General features: G+C 44.6%; 1 protein-coding gene and 1 long non-coding RNA gene across 2 annotated transcripts in view; one reads left to right on the forward strand and one right to left on the reverse strand.

The window, feature by feature from the left end:
• The window catches only part of LOC118523481 (uncharacterized), a 109,827-nt gene extending 98,141 nt beyond the window's left edge, over positions 1-11,686 (forward strand). Inside the window, exon 4 of the long non-coding RNA XR_013443199.1 lies at positions 10,986-11,686. This is a non-coding gene — a long non-coding RNA (uncharacterized LOC118523481). The remainder of the gene's footprint in view (positions 1-10,985) is intronic.
• Positions 6,905-12,905, reverse strand: part of CCDC60 (coiled-coil domain containing 60) — a 154,912-nt gene continuing 148,911 nt past the window's right edge. The window contains exons 11-14 of the mRNA XM_036121065.2: positions 12,773-12,895; positions 11,017-11,148; positions 9,137-9,326; positions 6,905-7,279 (exon numbers count right to left, since the gene is read on the reverse strand). Coding sequence (XP_035976958.1) covers positions 7,178-7,279; positions 9,137-9,326; positions 11,017-11,148; positions 12,773-12,895 — 547 coding nt within the window. The 3' untranslated portion in view covers positions 6,905-7,177. The remainder of the gene's footprint in view (positions 7,280-9,136; positions 9,327-11,016; positions 11,149-12,772; positions 12,896-12,905) is intronic.

Genomic DNA, 12,905 nt, shown 5'->3' on the forward strand with positions numbered 1-12,905 from the left:
CACCTTGTATGGTATCATGTCCTCCAACCTCCAATGCTTTGGTGAGAAGAATTTCAATTTTTGGTAAGAGTTTAAATCTTCAGAAAAGGTTCTGGCGTAGGTAATTTCTCTATTTGGAAGACATGTTGCCTTTTTGTGGAGCTCCAAATAACAAATCTGGATTCTCTCTGGCATGATGACACCTTGCTTAAAAGAGTCAAAGACTTTCTCTAAAATTTGTGAAGGAGGGCATTGTCATTCAGATAGCCACCAAAAGGGCAGACGTTGGTTAGGTGAGAAGAATGATAATACTAATATGCCTAGTTCTTGTAACTGAGTGCTTTCAGCTGTAAGTAACAGAAAACCCAGACTCAACTACCTAGAACAATGAGAGGCTGTATCATCTCACATTGCAAAAAGTCCAAACCAATGTAATTCTCTTGGCTCTACCCCCTATTTACAGCAAGATGCCTGAACAATTTGGACCTATGTGATAACTTCCAGGGGAGGAAAGACTGTTTACCCCTGTGCCTGTATTTAAGGAGAAAGAAACCTTTTTCAGAAGCTTCCTTTTGCATCTCATTGGTAAAACTCATGGGTCACATGATCATTTATAAATCAGTCCTGGCACGGGGAATGGGATTACCAGAATGGATTTAGACCAGTCATGATTTACCCTGGTTCACATGGGGAGGAGGGGTAGACACCTATACAAAATCAGGACTCCTTTAGCAAAGGAAGAATGGGAAGTGACTGTTGGGTAGCATTAATAGTCCCGAAGGGCAAGTGGGGAAGACTTTTTATAGGAACACGTGAAATAGATTGGGAAAAGAATGGATGGAGGGTACTTGCTGACTTGGGGTAAGTGATGGGAGAGCCGAAATCTCTACTGTTTAATAGTAATCCTGTCCCAAGCTCTGAAAGTAGGTTTTTGTCACTTTTAAAAGTCTGAGGTAATTGGAATGCCTCAGCTCTACTCTCATCAACCTGATGGGTCATGGTAATAGAAGTGTTTGTGCTGGTTTTGCCTCAGTACACTTAGCTTTTTGTTTATTTCTATATACCCATTAGTCCCCAGCTTTGTCAGGATGGATAGTCTTGCATATCTGCCCCCTTGTGGACATCCATATTTCCCAGAAGACAGCAGATATCTGAGAAACCCTGATGATGGCTTCTCTCACAGTCATCCAGCCAGCCAGCCAGCCAGCCATCTGTCTATCTATCTATTCAACCATCCATCCATCCATCCATCCATCATTCCTTCATACATCCACCCAACCATCCACCACCTATGTATCTACTCATCCATCCATTCAACCATCCATCTATCCACCCAGCCATCCATCTACCTATCCTTCCTTCCTTCCTTCCTCCCTCCCTCCCTCCACCGAACCATCCATCTACCTGTCTATGTACCCAACCATCCATCCATCCAACCATCCATCTATCTATCCATCCATCTCTCCAGTTGATGCCAGGAGTCCTATGATAGGTGTTGGGAATGTATTGATGAATAAAGCAGATTCAATCCTTGTCCTCACAGACCTAAATCTAATTGGAGAGACAGATAATAAATGAGTAAACAAACAAACTTTTGGGAGCTATTCTGAGACTAGAACTGAAAGGACTTTGCCCCCCAGTGTGAGCTAATGTGTTTCCTGTGCTCAGTCTCCCAGGCTAGTGAGGTACGGAAAGCTTGAGGGTCAGAGAGGCAGGTCTAAGTTTCAAGACTTGGGTTTCATGACTGGGTGTGTCATGTCTTTGAAACTCGAGTAAGATCTGCTTTGCACATCTCAGAGGATTGCTTTGAAAATCATATAGTGTTAATGGATGTGAACGTCCTTTGACAGATGTAAATGGTTTTTAAAATTTATTATCACTAAAGCTGTGGCTCTCACCCCCATCAAAAGATGACCAATTTGAATCCCAACACAAAAGCCTCCATGTAAGTAGAGAGACAGTGTAATATAGTTGAAAGAATATTGCAAAATCTCAAGACAACCAGAATTTGAACTCTGGATCCATTGATTGAAGGTATGTGACTTGGGCAAGCCACTCCACCTTGTTGAACCTGAGCTTTTTTCCTCTGTAAAATGAGAATAAACACAATAATGCCAACCTCAAAAAGTGATTACAAGGATTCAACCAAGAATGCATGTGAATGAATGACATAGTACCTGGCGTAAGTCACTCAGAAAATTATCACTTCTATTACATTTTTATTCTACCTCATCTGTATATGGCTTCCCCTGGCTAACCTCTGGGACCCCAGACAGGGGAGGACACTCAACTTCAGCCATGGAGAGTGAGGCTCAGGGGCTGAAATGAGTGGTTTGGATAAAGAGGGAAGTGTTACGGGGGTGGTTTTAAAGTTAGCTTGGGCTTTTATTCCACTATTTACAGTTGGTCATAGCTTTTGGTCCAGGTCCTTCCTGATCTGGGACCCATGAAAAAAAATGTCAGGACCGGGGGTGATGACAGTGCAGCTGTTGGTTTCCATGGTATGAAACTCCAGGCACTTTCTTCCTTCATATAAAGTAGGAATATACGAAGTGAAATCACCACCAACATAAATGAATGCACAAGTTTGTATACCAGGCTCACTATTTCTGTTAAAAAGAAAAAACGATATCCACCCAAATTCTGTAGCTTTGGGCAAGTTCCTCAGCTTTTCTGCACCCTGGTTTCCTCTGCTATTAATATCAGAGTCATACTGGCCCATAGAGCTGCTCTCAGGATAAACTAAGATTAACATGCAAGGCGCTTAGAACAATACCTGGCATAGAGTAAGTACACAGTAAATGCTCCATTTTAATTTGCTTATTTGTTTTTGGCTTGTATAGGCAGAGTAACTCTGGAAGATACACAGGCTACTAGGAACAATGAGGTTGCCCCTCTAGATGGGAGTCGGGTCTGAGGTTTGGAGGGGAAAGAAATATTATTTAGCAAATGTCCTTTTGCAGTGTTACAATTTTTAACATGTGCCATATATTCCCTTTCCCCATTTCCTAAAGGAAATGTAATAGTCCCTCACTATTATGAATGGTGAAAAAAAAAAAGAACAACTTTGTCTACATATTTACCATATTATTTTCACCAGCCCTCCTTGTCTCAGGTTTTGGGGAAGAAAATTCCCTTTCTTCCTTCAATTGACACTCTAGCAAGGGTCAGTAAATTATAGCCTATGGCCCAAATCTGGGCATAATTTGTTTTATATGGCCTCCAGTATAAGAATGGCTTTTATATTTTTAAAGGGCTACATATATAAAAAGAATATGCAACAGATATTTACTCTCTGCTCCTTTACAGAGAAAGCTTCTGTAGGGTACATGTGGTTTTAAAAACTGTCATGATAGCCATGCAGGTGGCTTGGTCTGAGCAGCAGGACCATGGATCCTGGTCATCTGGCACAGGCTTGGCACACAGTAGGTGCTTAATTGTGATTCTGAGAAAGATGCTCACAGCACAACTATTTCTCCCTGTGGCTCTTCTTTGAGCCTGGGAGCTGGGAGGTGATGTAGTCCTTCCTCCGAGTCCCTAGTCTATCTTAGCAGTAAAATATCTTGAGTAAATACTCCTGTCTAAGCAGAGTAGGTCTTGTTGCTGCTATTAAAACTTGACTTCTTCCAAAGTAGAAGGTTTTACTTCGCTGATGGGCATGATGGGAGCGCAGTGCTAATATTGACCACTAGATGGAGCCACAGCTCTGAGAACTAGGCTTAGAAAGGGGCCAGAGGGAGGGCCCAGTGTCTTGTGATTTTAGCATCTCCCTGCCCAAGATGGACCCGTTCTGAACGTGGCTCTGCCACTTACCGGCTGTGTGACTGTTGGCAAATGACCTTAAGTTTTGATATCCTTACGGTCCTTACTTGTAAAATGTGAATTAGAACAATGTCCACCCAAGAGGGATGCTGTGAGCATCAAATAAGCTATTACAGGAGTATTATCCTATTTGCAAACGGTGCAAATGTAAGTAAATACAATGCCAGGGAGCCCTGCCGTTAGAGCTGTTCCTTGGATGTGATTCCAAAAGCAAGATAACTTTCATGACCTCCTGGTCTCATACAATGAGGACTGGGGTCAGAGCGGGGCAGCCGTGGAGGGAGGGAGGGAGTTCAGAGTCAGCTGGTTATGAGTGCAGGACACTTTTTCGGGCCTCTGTTTCATCGTCTCTAAAGCAGGTGAGCCTGGCCTTGTAGGATCATGAAGATGAGATGAGAGAACCCATGTCAAGCATTTCCTGTGTGTCTGAAACAAAGCAGTCCCTCAGTCAGGGCTGGATTGTGAATGGGCTGCTTGATGCTTCCGTCCTTCTGTCCTCAAGGCCGCTCTCCCAGCCTCTCCTCCCACTTCCTACCTTAACCATCATGGCCCATGCGATGTGGATGTCCTGTTTCTACCTCGGTCCTCCCTCCTGAGTTTCAGATTCTTCCACATGACTGTCCCATCGATATGCTCAAAACAACACGCAGAACTTTCTTTTCTTCCTTTCCTCCTGGTACGTTAAAGGCACCATCCTCCACCCAGACATCCAAGCTGGAAGATCAGACATGGTTCCTGACACTCTCTGCCTTCTGCCCACTTGTAACCCACCACACCAAGTTCTGTTGATTCTTTTCAAGAGACTTTCGGTCCCCACTGCCATTGCTCTCCCCACAATCACTGTGACAGCCTTATCTTAGCTCCCTGCCTCCCGCCTTGCACTTACATAGTAGCCTTTTCTTTTTTTCCGGAACACAAGTCTGATTAAGCTCCTGCTCAGAATCCTTCCATGGCTCCATATTGCCAGTAAGTTGGTCTTAACCTCATAACATGGCCTAGAAAGCATCTCCAAATTTGTCTCTACCTCCCTCCTCCATTTCCCTGTCCTGCTAACAACCTGGCCTTATAGTTTAGCCAGACCTTGTTATTTTAGTTCCTTGAATGACATCAAGTTTCTTTTTGCCTCTGGGCCATTGCACACACTCTTGTTCGTACCTGGAACATTCTTCCCTCCCTCCTTGTCTGGCTTACCTTTCTCTCCCTGGTTCCTACTCATCTTACAGCTATCATCACCCTCTCTAGCAAGCCTTTCCTGACATCTCAAGTATGAGTTGAGACCCACCCCCTCCTGCCATCCTCAGCCCTATGTCCCCTGGGATGTTCTTGTACCTGCTTTAATTTGGCACCATTGCACTGATTCTCTAGTGTAATTAAATGTCACCTGACATTTGAGAGATGTATGAGATATATATCAATTTAGCAGAGTCCCATCCTGTCTAGTGGGAAGCCAGATGTGCATTCAAGATTTCTATAGGGGCGCCTGGGTGGCTCAGTTGATTAAGCGTCTGCCTTTGATTCAGGATATGATTCCAGGGTCCTGGGATCAAGCCCCACGTCTTCAGATTCTCTGCTGCTCAGCGGGGAGCCTGTTTCTCCCTCTCCCTCTCCCTCTGCCTGCCACTCCCCCTGCTTGTGCTCTCAATCTCTCTGTCAAATAAATAAATAAATCTTAAAACAAAGATTTCTATAAATCTAGAGAACTTATGGAATAACAGTCTGTCTTGGAGTTCCTGCTCCTACTAAATTCTTTATTGTGTTCCATTCTGACTCCCTTAAGTCCTTTCTTTGCCCCTAGGCCGACCCAGATGTAGAACATAGCTTCTTCTTATGTTTCCTCAAAACATCACCCCCAGAGGACACTTGAGTATATGACAGAAATTACTAAAGATCCAAGGTGATGTAGTGGAGGGGGTTGGTTTGGCTTGTAGTTCTTGGAGATCCCCTAGCCAGCCCCACCTTGGGAACTTTCCCCTGGTTGGTTTTCCCCCAAGTTTCCTTCTCAGGCCCCTTTCCTTCTTCCTTTTTTTTTTTCCTCCCTTGGCCCTCCTCCTTTATTCTCACCTCCCCCTTACTCAAATTCCTATTTAATACAGAGAGGTGTGGGGTCTCTTAACTTTGCAGACTTCTTGTAGGCAGTGTCTCACCTCTGCACCTCAAATGGCTTGTCTAGGTATCATGCTAAACAAAGGACATCAGTGCGAAGAGATGTGTGATGCTGTGCAATCCCTCTTCCCACCCCATTGCCTTTTGTTGACTTGTCTGTCTCCATGTAACCTCCAAGAGAGCAGGAACCATGTCTGCTTTAGTCATGGCTGTATCTTCAGAACCTAGAACTTGGTTGATGCATAGTGAGCTCTCAGTAAACATTCACTGAATGAATGTGTAAATGACTTGAGTAGGTGAATGGAGGAGTGAGCTGTTGTTTCAACTAAGAAGGAGTGCCAGTTCAGCTCTCCTCCCTCCCTTCTGGATTATCATGAAGAGATGTGGAGGGCCAGCCTATATGAGTGCTCTGATAATCTGGGAATAGGAGCAAATCAAGTCCATTTGTTTAATCATTAATTCAGCTGGGCCATCAATGAGAGTTAAAATGACTACCTGTTTTATAACTTGGTGAGCATGTAGGTAAGCATAAGACTAAAATGAGAAAAGAGATAAAATGGCAATGAGTCCATACACATTTTGAGATGATAGGAAGTGCAACCAAGACCACCAGAAAATATATGAGTACTGTTAAGGCTGAAATTCTCTTGCATACTGTTTGCCTTATTTGGGAATGCCTCATCCATCCATCCATCTATCCATCCACCCATCCATTCATCTACCCACCTACCCAGCTATCCATCCATGGCCTATACATAATGTTTAGAAATATGCTATAGCTCCATTGGTGTGAAATGGGGACTGTGTCATCATTCCCTACTTAATTAACCAAGTTATTGTGAGATTAAATGATATTAGCAGGCAATATAATTTCACCCAGCACTGGGCCTATTGCATAACAAAAGCTTAATAAATAGTACGGTGGTTACTATTAGGATCTGAATACCATACCCAAATTCCACAGTTCCAACTCTTTCCCAGCCAGACATCAAACACTCAGCTCCATTTTATTAACCAGAATTTGAGGAAGGCATCTGGAGAGGGAGTGGGTAGAGTCAGGTTGGACGAATGAGGAACAGAGACTGGGAGTTTGAGGCTGGGGTATGAGGTCGAGGGGAGTTTCCACCTGGGAGTATCTTCCTCTAGAATGTTGCCAGAAGTCAGACCCTCCTATATCCTAGTGGATAGGCAGGAAGTAGGAACACAGATAGGAAGCAGGAATACAGTAGTTTAGCCCTCCTCCACTGGGACAGCTGGTTGACCCAGGGCCAGGCTATGCCCGGAGACTTTGGGATCGGATGGGGATATTGATCCGGTTCTGCAGCCAGGTGATATAATCCTCTTGAGACATATGGATGATGTGTTCACGGACAAACTGCAGGGCAAATACAGTAGCAACTTCAGATTTGGTCTGAAAGCTAGACTCCCTTTGCTGCCCCACCTCCAAGATCTTGGAAGATGTGTGATTGAGGCTGGTGGCCACAGGCTGCCTCTAAACATTCAGGCGTTCATAATGCCTTGGAGCATCATGATGGGGATTTTGTTCTCTCAAGAAAAGAACCCCTTTCCAGCTTCCTGGTTCAGCAGACTAATTTTAAGCCTCTTTTTGTTACTGTTGACCCAGAAAATTTGGGGGGAGCAGAAAAACCCAGCTGTCTGCATTTTTCTTTCTGCCCTAATCCTTAATATCTTTTTTAAAATGTCATTTGTCCTTCAACATTTTTTCATTTGTAGATCTCTTTGAGAATTGATGATAACTATGAGCTCACTTCCAAAAAAGCCTTTTAAGACACAAAATGTGGTTTCGTACATGGTCTAGATTAAGAGACCCCCACATCCTGGTTATCAGGCATTCTTTGATGTTCTCACTGGGAGAGGAGCATGCTAAGTTTTACTAGGTGGGGTGGTGAACTCACCTCAGAGCCTCCATACCGCCTTCCTCTTACCCACTTGGAGATTGCCTCTTCTACAGCCCCATAAATGGAAGGTGGAAGGTGGACCCCATAACTGGCAAGTGGGGAGTGGAGAGTTGCCCTTGAGTGAGTTTTGGACTAGTCTACCAGTCTTTCCTGAAGGAGCCTCACAGGATGTGGCGCGTGCAATCTGGACCTGTGAATTTGTCCACAGGGTCATCCCCTTCCCCTACTCCTGACCTTGCACCACATATATACACCCAGGTCAGCCTGTGGGAGCGCGAGCCTGGCATGAAAACACCCAGAGGACTGAGAATTCCACCATTTGAGTCCCATCTTTATCTTGAGACATTGAAAGCCCTATTAAAATGTACATATACCATCTGGGGCACCTGGGTGGCTCAGTCGGTTAAGCGTCCGACTCTTGAATCTCAGCTTGGGTCTCGATCTCATGCTCGTGCGTTCAAGTCCTGCATTGGGCTTCACGCTGGACATGGAGCCAACTTAAAAAAAATGTACGTAGGCCATCTGATGAAATTAAGAAAGTGACTCTCCCCCAGCCGTTGATACCATTTGATGCCCTAGGAACATCTAGGGTGGGTGGTGATGATAAACTACCATTAAAAACCATTCAGTGGCTTCCCCACAGGCTCAAGGTAAAGACCTAAATCCTTAACCTGACTTTCAGCAGTCTGCACAGACTGACCTCTCCAGTCCCTTTGCAATCTAGCCCCTCCTTTCTTGCTTCCTTCTCAACCCATTGACTGCCAATGAGTCCCTCCCATAAGTCAAGTTCTGTTTCAGCTTAAAAGTCACCCTCCCCAGACGCCCTAGTTAAGATAGGTCCCCTCTACATTTACCTTAAATCAGTGCTCTTAAACTTTATTGTGCATAAAAATCACCTGGGACCTCATTTAAATGTAGATTCTGAGTTGGTAGCTACGGTTTGAAGCCTGAGATTCGGCATTTCTAACAAGCACCCACGTGAGGTCTATGCTTGCTGGTCCACGGGCCACATTTAGAGTGCTCTTTATTATGATTGCTAGTTATTTTATTCACTTGTCCATTTATTTATGTCTCTCTAAAGCCTCCAAGTTTCCCCAGGGGGCACCGTTTACCTAGAATATAATGTCCCCTGGAGTTGAACCACCAAGGTCACGTGGTAATCCCTCGCCTGTTTGATGATGAGCTCCGTGAAGGCAGAGACCTTATGTCTTTTTAATTGGGTTTGCAGTACTTAACCAGTGCCTGGACTTTGAGAGATGACTATATAAGGGCACCGGAGGCCTAGTGAGGAGCGGACAGAACACAGTAGTTACCTCGATAGCCACAGCAATGTCCGGAGAGCACAGCTCCCAGATCCTCAGGTCCTGTAGCACCTTCAGGAGGACATGGGGCCGGATCCTGAGGTCCAGGTTTTCCCCAAACTTCTGCAGTTTTGCCAGGATCTTTTTGGCGGGGTGGAAATTCTTCAGATCCTCAGGGAGTTTGGATAGCAGATCAAAGTACCTTCAATTCCCAATCCCAAGAAGAGAGGGCCAATTAGGAAGCTGCTGGGGGGTGGGTCTGGGTATCTCAGGTCCTCCCTCCCCACTCTCTCTTTCTACCACTCGTGTGATGTCTCCAGGGCAGCATTGTCCTTATCTGGGAGAACTGCCTCCATTCCTGAATGTAAAGGGCCCACAGATCGGGCAGATTTGTTTTTTCAGGGGTAGTAAAAGCTGGAGCATGATTTGCATCTCATTAAAAAAACAAATTAAGGGCATGCTTTAAAGCATTTGTGGTTTTTCTAATCACGCAGACAGTGTGAAAAGCCCCAAGAAAGGAAGGGGCACTGAGATTCTGAAGCTTCTGTTTTGAGAGTTAATCAGGCCAGGAAGGACACGGACATACCTGTGGAATCTCTGCCAGGATGCAAGGGGCTCTCATGCCCAAGATGGAGGAGGAGGACGAGGAAGGGGAAACTGTGTGTGTATTTTCTATGTCCCTGTTAGTGAGTAAGCTTGGGCCACAGCTTTGTGTGTTTCAGTGGGTTTTGAGAACCTTTCTGAGTGCTGCAACAGAGTCTGAGGGTAGTTTGGTAATCCATTCTTGAGATGGTAGAAATAAGGTAGATTCCAACCTGGAGGTGGTTCAGGTATGACCAGGGTTTAAGGCAGGGGATGGAACCTCTTTAAAAAAGAAAAAAGGACACGTACTGCATGGAGCACTGGGTGTTATACAAAAACAATGGATCGTGGATCCGCACATCAAAAACTAATGATGTATTGTATGGTGCCTAACATAACATAATAAAATAAAAAAAAAAAAATAAAAATAAATAAAGGATCCCCCCCTCCCCCCCAATAGAGATGAATCAATTGTAGAGGAATTTGAAGAAGAAATTGATCATCTAACTTCGGGCTATGTGCACTGCTTTGTATTTTATATTTTGTGGTATATATTTATTCATGTCTCCTTGTAAACTCCCATTCCACATTATTAAAATCATGGAAGGGATTCTGGGTACATTTTTAGATGTTCTCATCTTACTCTTAGATCTTGATTTACTCACCGTGCCATGATAGGGTTCATGGCAGACTCCAATTCTATATTGCAGATGAGCATAGAGACTGGCGTCAGACAGGGGTTTAAATCTTGAGGTTTCCTTGTTTACAAAGTGGGGATTCATATGTAACTTTCAGGATTTTTGTGGGGAATAAAATTGATAATTTAGGAAAATTTCCTAGGGTCATGTCTGCGACCCAGTAATCACTCAATACGTGTTGCTTTTTGTTGTAATTCTTTTATCATCCCCATGCTGGGTCACAGTGTTCCTAGGATATGCCTGCCTTGTTTTATATCCTTAAGGGGTCAAATTATTTGGGGGAATATAGGGATTGCCTCATAGACCTCACAATTTGTAGAAATTTTTAGGTGGTTTGCCTCATCTGCCTCTTGCAAGGGGCTGGCAAATTAGTCCTTATTTGCAAGTCTGAATCAAACAGAAGATAAATATGGAGCATACAGTTGTTGGATTATCTGTGGTTCAGGAACTGAGGGATTCTTGCCTCACTGCCTGTTTGGGATGGGGGGGGGCGCTGTTGGTGGCCAAGAACAGTCTTGAAGGATAATGGGATCAAATGTAATTGTGTAATAACAGCCCCTTCTTCCTCCCCCCACATCAAGGACCATCTTATCTGGCTCTCAGGATCTTTACCAGTGGTCTGCAATTTCTTCTGCATCTCCTTTTACCATGGAGACTTGACGCCTCATTTTTGCTATATCCTTCTTAAAATTCGAGACAATGACAAAAGAATGGAACTTCTGGAGACCTCTCTCTTCTTGGCGCCTGCATCGCAGATTGGATGAAAAAGATGAAGAAGATCATACCCCCTTCTTTATCCATCCTAGTTGTCCTGTGGGATCTGACTTAAACACTGTTTTCTTCATGAAATCCTTAGCCCTCTCAGATGCTCTTCACTTTACAACGTGGCTCACGCCACAAGATGACACGACTCTCTTCAAGGTCCTGAAATGCGCCGTTCTTGCTAAATCCTGTCACTTTTTTATCAGCCTTCATTCTCTCTCTGCTACTTTTGATTGTACTGACACAGCTTTCTAACTGTAAAATGGAGAGTAATAATGGTTCTGGCTCTTGGAGGTGAGGATTAAATGATACACGGTGTGTGTAAAGTGCTGAGCTTAGTGCCAGATGCACAGTAGGTGTTAGACTCAAGTTGGTTCCTCTCTTCCCCACTCCCCTTATCATTTTGGGCATATGTTCTAGCTCTCTAAGGAGCCTTTACAATATAAACATAACATGTCATTCACCTGTGTACAACTTTCAATGGCTTTCCATTTTACTTGGAATAAAGTCTGTTGAGTAACTTGCCCTCCAAGGCTGTGGATTATTCTACAGCATTTTCCAGCTTGGCATTTTATACTTTGGCTCATGAACAAAGTTCCGAGGTAAAGTTCAACCTCCACAGCTGGGCTTGGAAGACCTTTTATGATCTGGTCTCTATCTATCTCTCTGATTACCATGAAAGCAACTGAAGCCCCAGCCACACCTGACTACTGGCAGTTCCTGGTGCCCTGTGCCCCTTCTGGCCTCCAAGACTTTGCTGTTACTTTCCGCTGGAACTCCCGCCCCTCCTTCCCTCTTCCTATGTGACTCTCTGGGTTTGAATTCCACCTTTACTACCTTTGAGAAGAGACATCTCTGGGCCCACTTTTCTCATCTATAAGATGGGTCCCAGAAGGTGGGGGCAAGTCATCTCCCAATGAGCAGTTGGAACAGCTAACCTGTCCATGCTCAAAGGGTGAGAGACAAAAGGGTCACAATATAACACAGTAATGGAATGGATGAATTTCATTGGGGTGAATGGTCACCGCAGTCAAGGGGTAGCCTGGGAAGGGAGACAGTTACTGGGTTGTCAGAGTAGGAAAGGAAATCTTCCAATAGCCCACCAGTACTCTTAAAACCAAGTTCCAGGTCTCAAGTGTGACATTCCACGGCTGTGCATAATGCAGCTCTCACCCCCTTCTTCTCCCTTCTCTTTAAATTTTCCATGTCCCTTAATGCCTTGGGGGCTTTGTATGTCCTTTTCCTGCTGCCTGAAATGTCCTTCCACCTTCTTACCACATCACCAGCTCCTCCTCATCTGTCAGGGCTCAGCCTAAAGTCACCGTAGAGAAGTCCTCCTGGATTACCCAACCTAAATTAGGTCCTCATGGTTGCTTTCTCTAATAGCACCCTGTTCTCTTCCTATATAGCAATGACTATAATTTGTGCCTATATATTTATCGACTCAGTTATTTGTTTCTGCCCATATTTCCCAGGAGACTATAAGCTCTCCGAGGGCAGGAAATAGTCCTTATTCCCTGCTAAGCCCCAGCACCTGACATCAGTGGGCACATACTGGGTACTAGATGAATGTCCTTTGGATGAATGGATGTTTGTGTGCCCTTACTTCATGAGGATTTCCATCTTGTCTTGAAGACAGAAGCCGGCCTCCTGGGCCACGCTGTAAAACTTGGCCCTCATGGAGCTGCACACACCAGTCTTGCAGTGGATGATGTCACGGTTGGTGCGGCTGTCGACAC

This window comes from Halichoerus grypus, chromosome 13, assembly GCF_964656455.1.
Source record: "Halichoerus grypus chromosome 13, mHalGry1.hap1.1, whole genome shotgun sequence".
Lineage (NCBI taxonomy): Eukaryota > Metazoa > Chordata > Mammalia > Carnivora > Phocidae > Halichoerus > Halichoerus grypus.